At 48.0% G+C, this 20,695-nt stretch overlaps 1 protein-coding gene across 4 annotated transcripts; it reads left to right on the top strand.

Annotated features, from left to right (window-relative positions):
- The first annotated feature begins 2,765 nt into the window (after positions 1-2,765).
- On the top strand, positions 2,766-19,802 carry LOC144115747 (uncharacterized). Of its 4 annotated transcripts, none has more exons than XR_013311530.1 (4): positions 2,766-2,994; positions 16,553-16,673; positions 18,551-18,631; positions 19,588-19,802. XR_013311530.1 is itself a non-coding variant. In XM_077650239.1 (4 exons), exons 1-2 carry the CDS (start codon positions 9,458-9,460, stop codon positions 16,616-16,618), a joined length of 1,008 nt encoding a protein of 335 aa, XP_077506365.1. In that variant the 5' UTR covers positions 9,385-9,457; the 3' UTR covers positions 16,619-16,673; positions 18,551-18,631; positions 19,588-19,802. The 4 variants fall into 4 exon arrangements, 1 of the variants encoding a protein (XP_077506365.1); XR_013311529.1 differs by having other exon boundaries at positions 2,766-2,998; XR_013311528.1 differs by having other exon boundaries at positions 2,766-3,002.
- Positions 19,803-20,695: the final 893 nt, after the last annotated feature.

Here is a 20,695-nt window from a genome sequence, read left to right as displayed (position 1 = left end):
ATAACCGTTTTCTGGACGGAGGGCGAGCAGCCGGCGAAAGCTGTATTGCTGTACCTAGGTGAGTACTTGTATTTCTTTTGCGTGTTTAGTCAATTTTAAGCCTTTTGAGGCAGTGGAATTTATTTGCATTGTTTCTGTCAGGTAAACAAGCCTCGCTGGAAAAAAAGGGCGAAAATTGCCGCGGAAGCGCCAGAAAGCGTAGACAGGCGGAGAGAGGACAGCCAACCGTCAGCCGGGATGGCCACATGCAATGTGCGTATCAATGATGCTGTTACGTGTGTTCTTTGCACTGTCGTTCATTTCAAAGGGGGCCGTTTCAAGGGGGGCCGTTTGAATATTGGTGCGTCCGCGGTGGCGAACGCAATATGAAGGATAACTGTGGGCATTTCACCACAGTTGCTGTTATCGTAACATGGTTTTAATGCGGTGCAATTTACTGTATCAGGTTTACTAATAACTTTGTTCTTGTGCCTATTGACGAGCAAGGAAACAAATTTATGTTCCGCATGCATTCGCAACCTGCACGCAGAAGTTGCATATGTAAACCCTTTACTGCCTAGGCCATCGTTTCTTTTCTCTGTGTGGTATTTAAATAGTGTAACGTATACATTTTGCCGCAAAAGACGGAAAAGCGGAAAACCAAATACTTTGGATGTTTGTACACGCCTGAGAAAAAGTAGAGACCACAAGAACGGTCACACAACTGCATGCAAGGGCTATAAAGTAACGAACTGCGCAGGGCTTTGTCAAGGTCTGTTGCCAAGTATTGCATTGGCGCAGATGGTAGTTTTTTGAACGTGCTTAGCAGCCCAAACCTAGCTGATGGATAGGTGCCCGTGCGGTTGCTTCTACGACGATGAGTTGCTAATAATTTGTAATAGCATGATCTTGAATGCTGCATTTTGCTGCTGATGGTAAATCTTTTTGTGCGTGGGGGTGTGCATTGATCAAATTACCATCAGACTAACTGAGCTACGTCCACTGCAAAACAAAGGCCTCTCCTGCTTCGCTTAAACTGACCCTGTCAGGTTCCAGGCATAGTTAACAATCTCTCCTTAGAATCTTTCAAACATCTCCTCATAATGTCTGGGTATAGCTGTGTAAACCTGTGCAGTCATGAAATTTATGAGCATGAGCACTGTATTGTGTGCCGAGAAGCCTCGAACTCTATTTGTGGTGATGCAAGGCGATTGCTTTAAGAAAACAGTAGAAAGGGAGGTGCGTTTCTTCGTTTGCCAGAAGCAGGCAAGGCAGCAGAATCCTTTTTGTCACATTGTGAAAAGTAGCCAATGTGCATTGCCACAAGTAGGGTTTGCAGCTATCTGCCATAGGTTCCTGTGTTCATGCCCATAAATTCATTGACTGCCCTGCTGTCGGCACAATTAACACGAATGCTTGACAGCATGGCTGGGACTGACGCCAGTGCCATTGAGCGTTGGCCACTGTTGCCGAGATAATATCTCAGTATGTTTACGGCAGCTAACAACAACCGGAGTTCAGCTCTATTTGACTGGTCGACTTGTCTTTCTCCTGTGTCTGACCGGCGGGGGAAGAGCACCCACTTGACAGGCCTGTTTTGCCACTTTTCGGTCGTGGCTGCAGTCTCATGTGCACCCGGAAAATCTTGTGGTTTGCTTATCTCACCAAAGCAACGTGGCGTGCGATTGCTTGCATGCCTTTCGAGTTTGGCCTCAAATTGTGCATCGAAGGGTTCTTTGCAGGCCGGCTTCCTGCATACTCCATGCTGCTCTGGAGATCTAATGTCGGGGCATAGGAACTGCACGTGTCCTGAGCTAGAAAGACTCGTCGATGCGATTCAAACTAAGCTTTTAATAAATTGGAGTTTTGGGCCAGTTGGTGATTCATGATTTTCAGGTTGCCATAGCATGAGACAAACGAGGACTAGAGGGGGAAACAGGACGAGCGCTCATCCTGTGTCCCTCTCAACACATACTGCTGTACAGGGCAACACTCATCAATGACGTCTCGTCTGGAGTCTCCAAATCTGCAGTGTTGTTTCCGCGATGTTCTAGGTTCTCCGCAGTTTCCTTTTCGCACACAGCGCGGTTCCTTAATATTTGGGTACCATTCTTTCCATTCAGCACGTAGAAAGTGCAAAATATCATGGACCTCAACCCTAGCATTACCACTTGTATAAGTATCATATTATTGAACAAAAACCTGCAATGCTCTAAAGGCTCCACTACGGCACCTGTTTCTTCCTTCCTTCTTTTAGTCCCTCCTTTATCCCTACCCTTATGGCAGGGTTCAGGTGTCCTGTTCAGGTGTCTGCCGATACGTGAGACAGACACTGGGCCATTTCCTTTCCCCAAGAAATCAATTTTCAATTTTCTGTAAAAGGTGTGATTCCCCCAGCCTAGCAAGCATTGTGCAAAGCCTGCCATTTTCTAGCCTGCAAGACAGCAGGAAAATAAATAATTTCAGATCATATGGCCATAAAATTGGTAGGATTTTCAAGGGACTATGCAATGAATTAATTGAGATTACATAAAGCAGACGAGAGATAGGCATTTCATCACTCGTCACCCCAACGCAAGAATTATTAAGCTAGCATCAATAACACCGAAGATATAGACGATTTAAAATTACGCTCCTCCTCTCCCCCCTCAACTCGTACACGCGGGGCACCAGGCAAAAATAAAGAAAACAGCTCTGGGACTGGGCCAGCCCATGAATACGTCATCCGCTGACGTTCCTTTTGCAACTTCCGGTTGTCGCTCCTAGCACCCCAGCAGCAGCGTCGGCGGCGTGATTGCGGCGCGCGTCGGGTTTCTTGCGTGTCGTCTGTTGTAGTTAGCAGTAATAGACCGGGACCTCAAGGCGCGACTGCTCGCTCTTACGGCCGCGATGGGCATCGAGCCCTATGCGTTCACGCCGTACCGGCTGAACGCCCGCGACGACAGGAGCGACTCGGCGAGCCACTGCGAGTGGCTCCGGAACTCCCTACAGAAGGAGCCGGCAGAGGAAAATTGAGTGAGTGAGTGAAAACATTTATTGATTTCCAAAGGGATTCGCGGATCGAAGGCTCCGTCGTCTTCGTGCTTGCGACGGCGACTAGAGTCTTCTTTCAGCAAGGGTGGGCCCCTATTCCAAGGCTCCACTGAGTCGTGCTGCACCGGTCACGTGCTCTATAAAGGCCCTCTGGGCCGTGAGCTCGCTGCTGGTGAGACGGCTCTCCCATTGCTCTGCACTCGGGTGTTTGTGTTTGTGAAATGCCTCGTTACGTTCGCATTCCCATGTGATGTGGTAGAGTGTGGGTATGGCTCCGCACCACGGACAGGTGTCCCTGTATTGCGATGGGTACATTTTGCTTAGTATATATAAATTGGGGAAGGAGTTCATTTGCAATCTGCGCCAAGCAGTGGCCTCCTCCTTTGTCAGAGCTTTGTGTGGTGGCGGGTATCTAATCCTGACGCCTTTGCATAGGTTTAAAACTTCTGTGCATCCCCCCTCGCAGGCTTGAAGGTGAAGACCCGGGGCGTGTGACTGCCCGGCTCGGATTGCTTCCCCTCGAGCTAAGCTGTCTGCCCTTTCGTTCCCCTCTATTCCCGCGTGGCCTGGGATCCAAATTAAATTATGTCTGAGTTTTTCCAACCCTGCAGGGGCTACCCCGCAGAGTATCCTAAGGGCTGTTTTGCTAACTCTGCCCTTTGTATAGTTTTTGCACGTTTCTTTCGAATCTGTTAGTATGTTGAGTGGGCGACCGGTTCTGTAGCCTTCTGCTGCCGCCAGCGCGACGGCAATTTCCTCGGCCTCCGCTGCGCCCGCGACTTTTGCTGCGGCGCTCATTAGCATTCTTCCTTTGCTGCCTACGACTACCAGTGCGGCTGCGTGTTCTGACCCGCACGGGTAGACGGCAGCGTCCGTGTATACTGTGTTTTCTTCCGAGGCTAGCGTTTTCTCTACGTACTCCGCCCTAGCCTTGCGTCTGTTTGCGTGAAGGTTAGGGTCCATATTACTCGGTATGGGCTTAACGTTAAAGGTTTCTCTAAGGTGGTCCGGCATCTCCGCGTATCTGTCTGTCAGTCCGCGAGTGTCCCGACCCAGCCTTTTCTGGAGCGCCCGTCCCGCAGGAGTGCCTCTTAGACTGACTTTTTGTGCTCCCAGCAGCGCTTCCGCGAGTTCGTCGAAAGTGTTGCTGATGCCTAATTGTAGCAGTTTCTCGGTTGACGTGTTTCTGGGTAAGTGGAGAGCCGTCTTGTAATCCTTCCTCAGGATGGTGTCGGCTTGTTCTCTTTCCGCCTTGGTGGTTGCGTGGTATGGCAGGGAGTACGTAACTCGGCTGACTATGAGGCTGTTTACTAGCTTGACACTGTCTTCCTCTCTGATGCCGTATCTCTTTTGAGAGACGCGGTTGATCATGCGGCCCACCTGCTCTGCCGCATTGCTTAGCAGGCTAATGGTGTGACTGCATTTGCGGCTGCCTTGTAGCCACATGCCCAAGATTCTTATCATGTTCTTTTCGGGTATGAGTTGACCCTCGAGGGTGACCTCCAGGGTTGCTTGGGTGGGATGTCTTCCGATTCTGAGGAGCTCCGATTTCTCTGTCGAGCACCGCAGTCCTCTTTCCTTTGTGTAATTTTCCACGCAGGTGGCAGCTTCTTGCAGCCTTTCTTGTTTTTCGCCTAGGGATCCCCGGGTGGTCCAGACCGTGATGTCGTCGGCGTACATCGCGTGCTGAATTCCCTCGATCATCTTTAGTTTGTTTGCTAGTTCAATCATTGCCACGTTGAAGAGGACGGGCGAGATGACCGAGCCTTGAGGTGTGCCTTTACACGGGGTGTGGAAGACGTCGCTTCTTAGCTCGCCTAGCCCTACCGTTGCCGTTCTGTTGCTGAGAAAGTCCCTGACGTAGTCCTGGGTTCTCTTTCCGCAGTTGGCGTTGTTCAGGCCCTCCATGATGGCCACGTGGCTCACGTTGTCAAAGGCCCCCTTTATGTCGATGGCCATGACCACGTTTTCGCCCGCTTTCGGCATCGTTTCGAGCACTTCTTCCTTGAGTTGGAGTAGCACGTCTTGCGTGGATAGGTTGGCTCTGAACCCAAACATGCTGTCCGGGTACAGTTGCTCCTTTTCTAGATGATTTTGGATTCTTCTGGTTATTATTTTCTCATAGAGCTTCCCCAGGCACGACGTGAGTGTTATCGGCCTGAGGTTCTCTATCTGTAGTTTCTTGCCTGGTTTCGGGATCATCACGACGACGGCGTGTTTCCATTCCGCCGGGACTCTTCCTTCCTGCCATAGCGTGTTTAGATATTTGGTCAGTTGGTCTATTGCCTCGTCGTTGAGGTTGCGAATTAAGGAGTTTAGGATCTTGTCTGCTCCTGCCGCTGTGTTTTTTGTTGCCGACGCGACCGCTTCCATCACTTCTTCGCTCGTGATGGGTCTGTCCATCGTGGGGTTGTCTTCTCCGCGGTATTCTTCTTTATAACTTTCGACTTGGTCTTTGCCGTAGCATTTGACCTTGACTTCCTCTAGTAGTTGCTCGTCTGTTCCTTGGTATTGATCGGTTAGCCGCTGTATCGCTTTGCTGCTTTCCGATTTGTTTTTGCTCGGATCCAAGAGGGCCTTGAGGATCTGTCACGTCCTAGCCGTGCTGAGGGTGCCGTTCAGCAAGTTGCTAAACTGTTGCCATCCCTGTCTTGCCAGCTGGTTCGCGTAGTCCTCCGCCTGCCTGGTAATGTCCGCAATTTTCTTTTTGAGTTTTCTATTGAGTTTTTGTCTCTTCCACCGCTTGGTGAGTCCGCGTCTTGCCTCCCATAGCCTTAGTAGCCGCTTGTCCACCTCGGGTGTCTGTTCTGTTCTAACTACCTGTTTGGTGTAGAGGTCCTGGATTTGTCTTAGTTGTTGGCTCCAGTTCTCCGCCGATTCGATGGTTCCTCCTTCGAGCTGCTTGCAGTGCGCTCTAAAGGCGTCCCAATCTGTTAGCCGAGCCGTGCCAATCTTCCTCCTGACTTGTTCCGCCGTAAGGCTGATTCTTAGAATGTAGTGATCGCTGCCAAGGTTCTCGAGCAGGTTCTCCCACTCTGCGTTCTTGGCACCCCTTACGAAGCTTAGGTCGGGACACGTGTCTGGACTCACGCTGTTTCCCTGTTTGGTCGGCTGATTTTCGTCGGTTAGAAGTTCACAGTCCACGCTTTCTGCCGCCGTGCATATGCCGCACCCTTTTTTGTCCTCTTTGGGGTAGCCCCATTTTGGGCTTTTAGCGTTAAAATCGCCCGCAATTACCAGTGCGTTTTGTACCGCCTTCTTTTTCGCCTCCGCAAAGAGTCTGATAAAGTCCCCTTTGGTCTGGCTGGGCGGGCTGTATAGGTTTACGATAAAGGTGCTGTTGGCTTTCCTTTTCTTTTTGGGTATTATTTCCGTAATTACGTGTTCTAACTGGGTATCTTTAATTTCGTCGTGCACTATGGCTACTAATTTGTTGCTTATGAGCGTTGCCGTACGGCCGTTTTCCTGACATGTATAGCCCCTTAGTGCGGGGATGTTTTTAGTTTCCTGCAGGATGATTACGTCTGGTGGGGTTGCTTGGGTGTGGATAAATTGCTGGAGGAGGCCTTGCTTGCGTTTGTACCCCCTGCAGTTCCACTGCCAAATTTCTAATTGCTGTTGTTTGTGTTCTGCCATGATTGGTTAAAGTTGGTTGTACTCTGGGTTTCTGTGCCGAACCTTCGTTCGTTAAATAGTCTGTCTCTAGCGTCATTGACTCTTTGGGTGTTTTGATTTTTTACGTAATTCCTAAAGCTTTGCTCCTGTAGGGGAAACTTTTGTTGAGTTTGTTGAATTTCGTTTTTCATTTGGTTCATTTGTTCCATTATTTGAGCCATGAAATTTTCTATTTTGCTGTCGAGGTTTCCCTCATTGTTGCTTTGTTGCATCTCCATAGGGGGAGGGGTTGGTGTTCTACGTGGTGAGCGCCCTGTTCTCACCTCCTGTTTCTCTCGAATGAGCTCATTGAGCTGTCTTCTCAGCTTGTTCGACTCTCTATGGCTCTGCTCGAGCTCGCGCTTAAGGTTCTTAATCTCTTCCCTAAATTGGTTGTCTTGTGTGTTTGTGTTTGAGTGCGGAGCATAAAGCGATTTGGGAGGGCCGTCTCTCCAGCTCACCTTAGTGCCGCCGCTCTTCTTTTGCTGTTTCTTCTGGCCCGGCTTGCCGAGGGGCGGGAAGGACTCGTCCCGGCCTTGTGGTCCCCGGCTCCGGCTTCGGCTGCGGCTCCGCGACTCGCTCCGGACCTGGCTCTCGTTCCGGAACCATCGCGGCCGTTTTCCGCGGCTGCGGCTGCGTCCGCGTCGCTGCTGTTGTTTGGGGCCCCATCTCAGTTCGCTCACCGGCTTGAGGCGTTGTTTGCAGTCCTTGGTGCCCACCGCGTGGTCTCCGCCACACAGCAGGCATTTTGGCGTGCACTGGTGCATGTCCTCCGGGTTTCGGCAACCACACTGCCGGCAGGTTCTTGATTCCGGGAACGGGCAGACGTCCATTCGGTGCCCCTGTTGGCCGCAGGCGTAGCACACTTGACTCGTGGGCCGGTACGGGTAACACCACATCTCCCCGTCGTAATGCAATACTTGCTTCGGGAGCGTAGGTCCGTCGAAGGTTATGACCGCCGTGCTAGAGTTGCCCAGCATGCGGGCCGCCAGGATCTTTACTCCTTGCGTGCGGGTTCTGAGGTTGGTCTTGAGTTCTTCCGGCGAGGTTCCTTGGTCCAAGCCATGGATAACGCCACGCAGCGTGCCTTCCGGTGCTGCCACGTGGGCACTAATGGCGTAGTCCTTGCCTCCAAAGTTCAACTGCGTTATGCTTCTGATCTTCTGGGCCGCTTCTTCGTTACTCGTGCTCACAATGATGATGTTCGAGCCGTTGCGTAGTCGGATGATCAAGTCTTCCACCTTGCATCCGTGCCAGGTGGCCATGACCACCGCCCGCGCAACTTGGTGCGTCTGCAGATCCTTGACTGCGAGTCCCCTCGGTCGCAGGACTATTTTGAGGTCTTCTCTCGGCAGCGGCGGAAGTCTCCGCCTAGGTGGCGCTTCCTCTCGCTTCGGGGATTCCAAAGGGGGATTCCCGGGTTTTCCCGCCGGATTTCCGGAATTTCCCGCCAAAACCTGCCGCTCGCCGCGTTGTTGGCGCCTTTTTTGCCGTCTCGACATGGCAATCTCCCAATCTGCGTTGGTGTCGGTTCTTACTTGTGAAATTTGCGTTGGGGTGCTGCTTTCGAGGGCTTGGTTCCCCGTCGCCATCGCCGCTGCCTCCGGGCCGCCCGGGACTTGCCGCTGCTGCTGCACGGGAGTCGTCTCGATGTCTTCTTCCATCTGAGATTCTGCCGAAAATCTCATCGGTCCTCCCACCGTGGGTCGGTCGTAGTTGGGGATGCCCTGGCTCGCGCTTGCCCGAGAGAGTCGTGCGGTGCCACGAGCAGACGATTTTCACGGCTACCGGAAGTGTGCCAGTGACGTCGTGGCTGCCGTGGCTCCAGCGAATGAGTGTGTGGTGGCCTGGCGACGTCATGGGTACAGTGACGTCTTTTTTCACGATATTAGTTTAAAAATCGGTCACTACGAGGACACCAATCGGCCGAAAGTTTTAAAAAACACGGTTTTTAAAAATTCATAACAAATTGACGGCTCCGTTTCGAAGACTCATACTTGGTGTGAATGCTTCTAACATCATTTCTAAGCATTGAAAACATTTACAAGCGACTTTTTATTCATTGAATAGTCCCATAGTCCCTTTAACGCAGTAAAACTGAGTAAAGGTCATGATTTTGCTTTGCTGGGCCGTCGACACATCTGGGGACAATATTACACTCCTGTTAAGCTTGTCTGATCTGTTTGCTCTGCAACAGCCGCCGCGGTGGCTGAGTGGTTATGGCGCTCAGTTGCCGGCCCGAAAGACGCGGGTTCGATCCCGGCCGCGGCGGTCGAATTTCGATGGAGGCGAAATTCTAGAGGCCCGTGTACTGTGCGATGTCAGTGCACGTTAAAGAACCGCAGGTGGTCGAAATGTCCGGAGCCCTTCACTATGGCGTCTTCCATAGCCTGAGTTGCTTTGGGACGTTAAACCCCTACAAACCTGTTTGCACTGCAGATCTGCAATGCACGGCATAACTGTGTTCTGCAGTTTAACACGGGGCGTGTTTGGCTGCGGCGATAGCATACCGACGTCTCAGGACACTACGGACTCGTACAAAGTTGTCCTTCCCCGATTGCCAACCGGTAATGTTGTCCTTAATACCGTTTTCCTGCATGCTGACCTTAAGGGTCGCCCGTACCGAGCACCTGACTTCCGTGACGCACTCGCACAGATATTGGATCTCCGGGAAATTTTGTGCATTCGTCAATACCAAATGAGCCACGTGTGGATGGTTACCTGCGAGAGTAGTTCTTCCAAACAGAAGCTTGTTAACAAAGCGGAGTTTCCTGTTAAAGGACTGCGGTGCATGGTGTTTGACCCGGATACTAAGAACGTCAAGGTTAAGCTCCTTTGGCTTCCCCGCTATATGGAACACCGGAGGATTGTGGAAGCATTAGAGCCTTATGGCACGGTCCAGTCTGTGGAGCGTGAAAAGTGGCGGTGCCCAGGGATGGAGCATATGGAAACGGCGAACCGTGAACTCTCCCTCACACTCAAGGATGGAGTGTCAGCTAGCACCATTCCACACACACTTAATGTTTATGGAGTGCAGGCATTAGTCCTTATCCCAGGGAGACCTCCACTGTGCCTCCGATGTAGCCGGGTTGGACATGTCCGGCGCCAGTGTCGCACGCCTCGATGCACTCAGTGCCGACGCTTTGGCCATACTGCGGAGAACTGTGTCTTGAGTTACGCTGACAGGCTGCGTCAAGGCCAGTGGTCGCGGGAAGATGACGTGGCATCAGAACACATTATGGATGTGTCTGAGGTTGTGGACGCGACCGGAGAACTAAGTCATGAGCATCGAATAGATGGGGAACAGAAGACTTCAACACCTCAAAACAACACGGAATATGAAGCGACTGGCCATCTAGCATCCACGCCTCCAGGACGAAAACCGCCGGACCCGGGCCCCCCCGTGAGTGTTACAGAGACTGCTGTGCTTGCTGCACAGGAACACCTCGTTGCCACAGGTCAACGTCCGGATATGCCTCCTGTGGAGTCAGTCGAGGCGATACAACCAGTGAATGCTCGCCGATCCTCCTCTGATGCTGATTCTGCTTCGTCGTTGGAGGGTAACGGTGAGACGTGTGTGGCGCCGATCTCTGGCGTGTCAGGTTCTCTGTCGGCTGTCAGTGTGGCAGCGAGTGATGTGTTCCCCTCGGGTTCGTGGGCCGAGGCCTTGGCTGTCTCAGAGGAAGACATGGACAGCACCGCACCTTTGAAACGTCCTGCAGATGCTGACGAGGTGTGTATCGATGGCGCTGACCAGAAGGCACAATGTGTAGAGGCCACGGGAAGGGTGGTGTTAAAGAGGAGGGCGATGTCTGCCCGAGACGCTGCCAATTTGGCGGCGGGCCACCACATTCCAGGGGATGGCGTTTGTTAAGTCTGGCACCAAAATGGCGAGCGTCGCAGCATATCAAGTCGCTACCCTTAACGTTAGGGGTATGCGTACTCGTAGGAGGCAACAGCAGGTACGGAATCTCTTAAAGAAATGGAGTGTGTGTGTAGCCGCTATCCAGGAAACAAAGTTGTCCTCTGATGAAGAGACAGCAGCTGCTCTTGAGCCTTTTTTGTCGGAATACAGCATTATTGTTAGCCACGCGAGAGGCTTATCCGGAGGTTGTATGCTATTCCTGGCGAACACGCTAGAGATGACAGCCATGTCTTATTGCATAGATGACGAGGGGCGACTTACATGCTGTGATCTCACAATTTCAGGTGTACAGTGGCGGATTATTTGTGTTTATGCCCCCACAAAGCAGCGCGATAGAAGGCTTTTTTTCTGTCATTAGTTGAACATTTGCGCACGGACCGCAAAATTAAATTGTTGGGAGATTTTAATTGCGTTTGTAGGGATGAGAACCGTTCAGTGGTATGTAAGAGATACGACCATAGTGCTGCATTACTTACCGATTTAGTTTCTGAATATAGTCTTGTGGATGTGGGGCAGGAAAAAGGCGACAGTATACATTTCACTCATTTTCAGTTTTCCTCTAATGCTCGCCTTGACAGAAATTACGTTTCTGTTGACGCATTAGCAAGTGTGTTTGGCTACTGGGTGCGGCCCATTTTCTTCAGTGACCACTGTATGGTGTCTCTTCAGATAGGAAAGTACACTCGGCATGTACTTCACCCTCGATGGGAGTTGTGGAAGATGAATAACTGTCTGCTCTCAGACGAAATCTTTCAGCGTGCTGTACCTACTTGTTTGAAGGACGTATGGTCACGCCGTGATCTTTCCATTTTTCAAAAGTGGGACTTGTTTAAACAGGAGATCAAAAACTTGGCAATTGAGGCCTCAGCAAGAATCGCTTTCCTGAAGAGACACCACCTTCGTGAGCTTGGGCGCACCCTAACGGAGCTACATGAGCTAGAGAGGGTAAGCCCGGGTGCCTATCTCGAAGAGATTAATAACGTACAAGCACAGCTTCAACAATTTGCGACAGACAGATATAAGGGGGCCTTGATACGATCTAGGTCCCGAAGGTTTCTTGATGAGCAACCTTCTCGTCGGGCCCTGAGTGATGAAAGAGAGAATGCTCTTGCGAAGGAAATATTGGAAATTCAGTATGGTGATTGCACATACAGTGATGCGCCTGGTATTCTTGCTGCTTTCTTCGACTATTATCGGAAGCTGTTTGGCAGTTGCGAAGATCCAAGTCAGGGTTTCGATTACAGTTCCTTGCTCGGAAACTTCCCTCGACTTGATGATGAGAAGTGTGCTCTAGTGAAGGGACCTATCACTTTGGATGAAATTCAATCAGCCATTTCTGCCCTGCAGAGCCAGAAATCTCCTGGGCCAGATGGTATTACTAGCGAATTCTATAAAACATTTTCGCCTTGCCTAGTGCCTGTTTTGATGGAAGTTTTCAAAGCATCTTATGATGTGGGTGTCCTGCCTCCCACTTTTTATTCTGGGCACACAATATTAATTCCCAAAAGCAAAGATACTAATCGGTTGAAAACTGTTGAGGGATATCGTCCAATTTCCCTTTGCAATGTTGATTACAAAATTTTTGCCAAGGTTCTTAGCAGTCGTCTGCAGCTCGTCAATATGGACTTGATAGGTCCGCATCAGGTCTGTGGTATTAGAGGCCACAGTATTCAAACACATATCCATATTGCACGTTCAGTATTAGAGACAGTATCAGATGAGATAGGCCAAGTAGCTCTGATTCAAACTGACTTGGCTAAGGCGTTTGATAAAGTTCGGCACGATTTCTTGTTCGCGGTCTTGGAGTATGCAAATATTGGTGACGTCTTGCTCAAAGGCATAAGGCTGTGCTATAAGAACTCCTATACAAGGGTTATTGTTAATCAGGAGCTAACGAAACCAGTACCACTAGAAGCATCTGTTCGTCAAGGATGTCCACTGTCTCCATTGTTGTTTGCCCTATATCTGGAACCCCTCTGTCTCAGTATAATTAACAGCGCAGCTATCCGCGGTTTCTCTCTGGCTCAATGTGAAGTTAAAGTTTTAGCTTACGCTGATGATGTCGCCCTCTTTTGTTCTGGCAAAAAGAGTGTACTCGAGGCTCTAAACTTGACTAAACAGTTCTCCGATGTATCAGGCGCGGCTCTTAATTTAGAGAAATCCAAAGGCTTTTGGTTGGGTCATTGGGAAACTAGGCCAAGCCAGTTCGGTGGTATATGCTGGAACTGTAGCCCTCTTGAGTACCTAGGCGTTCCGCTGCACCAAGTTCGCAACAGTACAGCCTACTGGGATTCACAAACTGTAACTCTACGGCGGCAAACCCAGGCTTAAATGGGTAGGGAACTCTCAGTGTTTGCGAGGGCACAGGTCTGTAACATTTTTTTGTTTGCAAAGCTCGCGTATGTCCTTCAAGTCCTGCATTGTGCGAGGAGGAAGGTGCAAGCAATACATAGAATATTTGCAGCATTCGTTTGGCGCTCTCAATGGGAGCCGATGAGGCGTGACAACTTGTTCCTTCCCTTAGAGGGTGGTGGAGTGGGCCTTGTTCACCTGTTCGTGCATCAACACGTTTCCCGTTTTTTCTTTTTCAAATCGGCAAACGACCCGTTTCTGGTAGCTGTGCTCATTAGGCGGCTTAGTTTTCATTTGCCTTACTTATTCGCACCGACTGTGCAGGCTCGTGAGGTGACTTTATGGGGATTTCTTAAGGAGGTTGCTGACACTTTCAATTTTCTCACTGTGCGCTTCTCTTTAGATTACCTGTATAGCCTCTCGAGAAAGCAGATGACCCAGGCTCTCACTGAGTCTTTGTTCCCTACACCATTGTATCGGCAGCCTTATTTGGGGTCTTTGGACATCAGTGTTCTAAAGCGTGTTAGGCGGATGTGCATTCAGGCAGCCGCTAAAACGTTCTTTTTCAAACTACACACAGCGACGCTGCCTGTCAAGACATTTCTTAATGACAAGGGGATGTTTGTACCCTGGAATGTGAATTGTCGTCTGTGTAACGTGCCTGAGACAATTGATCATTGCTTCATCCTGTGCCGTGATGCCATGTTCTTTTGGGACATACTACAACGAACTCTTAAGAAGGACATTGAAATTACACCATACACTATTAGATTTCTGCCTGTTGACAAAAACTCTGTTGTGCCTTATGACGTGTTTGTGTTGATGGGACTATTCAGTCTTTGGAAAAGCCGTATGATGGACAGACATGCCGAGCCACCAAGATCGTCCAAATCTGTGTTTCGGGAACAGTGTGCGTTGGTGAGGAGTGTATATGCTGCTCGCGACGAACCTCCAAGCTGGCTGCCGTGCCTAGATGCTTGTGTGTGCCTCCCTGAATTTTGATGTTTTGATGGGGATGCAGTGGTGAGTTAGGGCTATGGGGGGCTCATATTAAGCAGCCCGGTAACTTAAGACGCGAACTAGTCTGATTGAAGTTTCCTCCTTTCTACAGAAGTTCTTCTATGCAATAAAGAAAAAAAAACTGCGGCGATAGCCTAGTGCTCTCGCGCATCGGCCTGCAAATCTGATCAATTCAACTCGCCGTGGGTTCGAATCCCAGTGGTGGATGTTATCTTGATTTCTTTTTAACTAACCTAATGTGTCATCGCTTTTGCTAGGAAACGGCACAACATCCAATGAGCACAAAATTCCTGGTTGATATTAGTGAGCATAAGAATGGTTTTGCACTAAAAGCTTATGGTTTGTATGTGACTCGCAGGTGGTATCGAAAATCACAGATAGCAAGTGAAAAGGCTGTTGTTATCAAGCGTCCTTATAGTACAGCAAGCCGAGCACTGCCACTTGCCACTTCAGACAATCGTATACATGTCGTTCCTCTGTACAAACCTGCCACTGGCCGACTTCCATGTGGCGTCATTCATGACCTGACAGTCGTGCCAAAATTGTGACGCGACCTTGTAACGCTTCGCAGCGCTGACATCAATCCAAGCCGGCCCAAGCCTAGCTGCCGAGCATTCATGTTAAGCATGCTGATGGGGATACAACCTTCTCGTTAAGCTTAATTACAATAGTTGCCAACCTCTCATTAAGGCTGCAGAATTTCTTTTTGTTTCGAGGGATGTCACACCTAGCTCTCGCCTTGCCATTAATCAGCAACATAGTACGGCGTCACTAGTATATATTTTATATGCTTCATCTGCCCTCCTAACATCACTAAAGCCTAGACATCCAATACCTGGTAATTCTTCTAACACTGCCAGGCTAGCCTCACCCTTAAGGTTTTTGGGTTACATTTTGCCAGGTTTAGTTTCCAATGGCAGCCTGTATGGATCGAGCGATTGTTAGGACTCTCCATTGCATTGTTCGGGGTGCCGCCTTGGTTTGTTACTCTGCGGCTGCTGGGGATTAAGACCTAGAGGTTGATTGACTGCAATTAGCCATGGATTAACCACAATGACATAAAGATCGGTTGATGCCAATGGATAAAGGTCCTCCTTTGGGACATTTTGCCACTTCTTGAGCTGTATCTCACTGTAGTAGATGCATAGTTTGTAGCCAGAAACTCATCTGTGGGAGCTTTAAAAATTTCAAAACCGCCTTCACTACTTTCCTTTTATATTAATGTTAGGTCCAGTACACTACAAATCTTGCTTATGGGAGTGGTGGACAAGGGTCCAAGTGGTCGGGAGGGTGCACACGCACTCAAACCGTAGGCAGTCGCTAAGTAGGTGCCCAATCCGCTCATCAAACCTGTAGTTCTCACGTGCAGGAGAGTCTGCCATTGGGATGAGGTGCGAATAGGCATTTGTAAATGCCACTCTGAGCCTCTGGTGACAAACAGCGTAGCATCGCAGTGGGAGAGGTCATACGGTATATCTAGTCTTTAGGGTTAGGATCCGAGCACCATAACTACCGAGTCATAACTTCAGAGTTGATGGCAGTTGTATTGTATAATGGCATAAAACCACTAGCAGGTTTTCGCTTCATCCCTAAACTCCCTTTTGATATAAAAATAAGGGCTGGGTACGCTATACTTCCGAAGTAAACCGAATCAATTTGTTTGTTTTTTTAATTTCACATTACATATGACTGAATTGCTTAATAATCAACAAAATAACTGTCACTAAGCATGGACTCGGAAGTTATTTGCTGCCATTCTATTAACTGGTAAGGGTGCTGCCAGTGGTCACAGACTCTAAGAGTGACAGTCAAATGGCTGAAATAGTCCTTGCATTTTGGTTGGCATATTTGCCCTTTGTTTTGGTGGAGTCAAGTGTTGGTTGCATATGTGTGCACAAACATGGCTGAACTTTAAGTTTCCTCCTGCCAAAGCATGCCTTTCCCTACAAATTGTACAGGGTGTGCTCCTCTTTTCTTCTGAAACCAAACCAGGGGCAAACCTGAAATGCTGATTACTTGTGGCTGTTCATATTATGAACTAAGGGATGGTGCATTATGTTAATGCATTGGTGTCTTGGTTGAAGTTAGCGTTTTTCATTTAATGCATGTGGTACTTGATGAGAATATGCAACAGCAGTGAGGTGGCTTCTGAACTATAAAGGTAGTTTTTTTGCACATGGTGCTTGTTCATTTGTGACAAGTGCACACGTAAGCAGATTGTTCATATTCGCCAGTGTCCTTGATAGTGATCGCTTTTTTCTTGTGGATTCAATTTTTCTACCTCAATAATGAAATGCACTCTGAAATACTCATGCTTTTCAGTGCTGTATGTTTCATTATGTTAGAAATGTGTAGCTCTTGCTAGTAGCGCATATCATGTGGACATTAGAACAGCTGAAGTGAGTGCTATTCAGTTTTAAGTGGCCATGCAGTAAACTACTGCAATCATTACAAAAACCAAACCTTTTTTTTAATACTGAAGACATTTGGCATGTATACTACAGCCAGAAGTGGTTGAAACTGCACAAAGATATGCTTCAATTTTTAAAATGTTTTTACATTTCAATAATTCTCATGCCACTTTTTCAGGAACACCCATGCTGTAGATCAGCTGCACAGCGGTCCAGGAGCAGCGGGATGAAATTTCCTGCCTGAAAAGTGAAAACCAAAGTTTGAAGAGGCAGCTGGAAGCGGTCGAAAAAAATAGCTGGTGAGAATTTTTGGATGGCTTCACACCCTGCACTTGAATTTTTAGTTTTGGCATGAAACCTGTTCTTGCAGTAAATCATTAAGATGCGTGCATTTTTACCTGATGGTGCTTTCAGTGGTTTTCTGCTTGGAGGCATTACGTCATACATGTCTGAATACTTTGCATAACTGTGTGTAATCTGCTGGTTCTTGATCACCACCTCACGGATACATCTGTACTATGCCCGAAGCATACATTTGTACTGTGTTCGTGCTCAGCGAGTGTAATGTTTCCTCTTCTACAGCACTGTTTATTATTTGCCTTCAACTGTCAACACTTTCAGATCAAGATGGTCTCTTTATAAGCACGCACCGTTGGGCATTGTTAGTTTTGCCATATCTATTGCTTAACGCAAATATTTGCCTGCTTGAGTTTTCAGACTTATGTCTGTGCTGACATTGTTTACTGATTTTATTTTTCTCTTGCTTCTTTTTCTGCTTCACCATTGCCCCGACACTCCTTTCTCACAGTGCAGCACAGCAAAATGGTTTGCTCTGATTAACCTGCCATGTCTTTCCTTTTCCTTCTCCTTTCTAGTAAGCACAAGTCGTAACAATCTTTTTCTTGGTGTTCATTTCAGATATGATTTTTTAATCAGGCCGGTCTACATTGCAATATTCATTTTTAATGTAAGACGTCTGTGTTTGGTTTTAAGCAGAGCGACATCTCGGACACACCTTGCAATTTGAGATTTTATTTATGCGCAATATACTCTAGGGCATCTCATGGACTCAAGCAAGGCCCATCATATGAACTCTGTGAAAATGTTTGCAAAAAGTTCTTCAATTGATAGCTTGTGGATAGATAGGCTTTGCACTTGTAGATGTTCTTCATTTTTAAAAAATGTGTTTGTCGGCAGTTGTATAGATGACAGATAGTGTTTAACCTAACACCCAGTTTCTGGAAAATCTTTGAGAGAGCCTTGATACAGTACACTCCACTGAGATGGCACATCATTTTGTACATGAACTAGGTTGAATTCCAGCTTTATTCTATGTAGCTACAAACCTTTGGTTCCACACATTGCCGAGCAATATTCGCTACTAATGATAAAAAACTTTCCTAGAATTCATGCGGCTGCTACAGCTTAGATGCTAGGCCCATTGCGCTTTTTGAAGGAGTAAACCTTGTGGCAGTATTTTTATTCATGTAAATTTAAAATATAGGCCTGCGATAGGAATGCCTGAATATTTGTGTATTATGGAAAGGAAAATGTACGAAGCCTGCTGTGCGAAACAAGCATTGGCTACCCTCAACATGCCCACAAACCGGTGTTTTGGTTTTAAAAGGGCCCTGATATCATTTTTATGGGCTTATTCTAGTAGACCAGATTTGTAGAGGTGGTCTTTGTGGGCATTCGAGTCATATTTGAAAGCTCTGCATGGACCCTATCATTTGGAAATAATTAAAAAAATCTCCGCTCTTAGTAGCTTGCAACCGATTACAGAGACACACCTCCCCGCCTCTGCCCACTTATGTCATTGGGGTGGGGGACGCACGATGAGGTGTGTCTTCTTAATCGATTGCGAGCTACTGCGAGCAGAGATTAAAAAATTATTTGAAATTATAGGGTTCATTCAGAGCTTTCAAATATGAATTGAATACTTACAAAGACCACCTCAGCAGATATGTTGCAATAGAATAAGCTCATTGAATTCATTTCAGGGCCCTTTTAACTAATTCCATACATTTTTATAATGGTAGATGTTTATGTGTGTTGTTTAAAACTGGAAAATAGACTACTTACTCCCGGGTTGCTGTCAGGGCTTTGAGTGGTGTGTTCATAGTCTTCCTGTTTTAATAGAATGCTAACAATTTTCTTTCCCTGTCCATTGCAGTGCCAGCCAAAATATTGACACGGCTGGAGAGAATGCTGGTCTAAAAAGGACCCAGATCAGCCTGTTCTGCCATGTGCAAAGGTTTGTGAGCTAAAATATGATCGTTGCACATACTCTTGAATATACAAGTGAGGTGCTCGTCAGCGTTTGAAATTTTCTCTGGCATTCGATAGAGAAGTTATCACGGCTTCTTGAATTCATGCGGGAGCACATTAGGGGCATGTCCTAAAATGTGTATCTGCATGTTCGCAGACAGTCGCCCCACCGGACAGTGAGATGGAGAAACGCCAGAAAGAGGGCACTGTGGATGATCGGCAGCACATGCATGTTTTTCGCTTATCCAGCCACGTGCAATCATCCTTGTTGCTTCCTCAAGGCATGGAGGCGAAATGCTAAATCACACACGCATTGGTGCCTTAATATACCAACTGAGCCGTTTACAACCATATATTCCTCAAATCTTTGCCGCGAAGTGCTGAGCACGAACAGGTTATGAAACACGCATTGAAGAAATGACCAAATTCAACTATGACTGGCAACAGGTTATGAAACACATATCGAAGAAATGACCAAATTCAGTTATGACTGGCTGTGCAGTGAACAGTTGCAGTGTGATCAGTCCTAAAAAATTGGCTATTTTAAACGTTATTGTAGAGGCATGCATGTAAATCGATGCTCAGGAAACCCCAAAAAGCCCTCCATCATACCTCGGTGTACCAGAGATCAAGTTTGAGGACCCCTGAAGTAGATGTTCATATAGAGAAATATGCTCAGGTAACGTGAAAGAGCCCATGCTTTCGTTGCAGGCACTTCATCTAGTCGCTAGGCTATTACAGCACTACAATTCGCATTGAACACATTAATGCAGGATCTCTTTCGAAAAACGTTTTCATTTGCAGTACAGTTATGTAATTTCCTCGCATTAAAAAACTGCTGACATCCCAGCTGCACAGAGGATAATGGACAATCTAGCATTTTCATTGAGACAGCTGAATTCGCTTGCTTGCCTTTATCTTTGATTGCTGTGCTGTTTGCAGGTTGACATTGGGAGTGGTGTGGTTGTCGACCACACCATTCATCAGTTGTTGGAGCGGCAGTGTCAGAGCAGCCCTGGGAAATTCGCCGGGGCGCTCCTTCGGAATGTATTTACGGAGGAGGAGCTGAGGAGAAAGTCCCTCTATAGGATGAAAAATAATGTGCAAAAGGGCCTTCCTGTGAAGGAGGCCCTAGACCCTGTTCGGCTGTCTGCCGTGGTAGGTGAGTGTTCCACCTCTTCGCTGCTTGCTTGCTTGCTTGCTTAAAAATTAAGGGCCAAAATATAGCAAATCATTGAAGAAGGAAAAGTATAGGCCATGTAGTTTAGTTTGAGTTTTAATTTATCAGAGAGACCCGGCTGCATACAAGACTTCAGAGCAGTCCCTTCCAGCACTGCACTGCCTCGCTGCTCAGAAATTTGGTGCACTTCTTTCATTGGCTGTACTCTCATGGCTTCGGCCTAGGGGGCTAATTTTTCTAGCGCCAGATTAACATAACATTCCACAGCACGACAGCACTTGCAAGTGTGTGTGCATTGGTTGCGCCCTTGGCGACAGCACTGTGCTTTTGTGCCATATTATGACACCCCCCTTTTCTATGTCTACATAAACACTTCCACAGGTGAGGACTACAAGGTCCGCCAACTCCACAGACCGCAAACTGCCTTGTGCTCACATTTCTCTTGGTTGTTTATTATATTATTTCTACCAGAAATGTGTGCTGGCAGCCCACATGGTATGCTGAAAACACCAAACCTGGCATGTGCAGTGATGTGCGAAAGTGGAGAGACCACAAGAGTGGGGATGTTTGCGTGGCTGGCAGAAGTGTGTGGGCAAATAGGCTTACACATTTTATCAGTCACGCAAAGCATACCTTAAAAACAGACGCTGCACCATGAGAAAGCGCTGGCACGTACCGCATTTGCTCGAGTATAACCTGCTCCGAAATTTGAAACAACGCCTTTAATAAGTGAGGGTGCGGGTTACCTGCTAATTTGGCGGGTCAGCTTCACAGCAGCGCGCGATGGCGGCCTTCCACGTGTAGTCTACCATCCTCATTGTCGTCAACGCTTGTCAAGTCAATGAGGGGCCAACGAAAGGCGTAGCCTAA

The sequence above is a fragment of the Amblyomma americanum genome, chromosome 1 (assembly GCF_052857255.1).
Source record: "Amblyomma americanum isolate KBUSLIRL-KWMA chromosome 1, ASM5285725v1, whole genome shotgun sequence".
Classification (NCBI taxonomy): Eukaryota; Metazoa; Arthropoda; class Arachnida; order Ixodida; family Ixodidae; genus Amblyomma; species Amblyomma americanum.
This window is presented reverse-complemented; position numbering and strand designations above follow the sequence as displayed.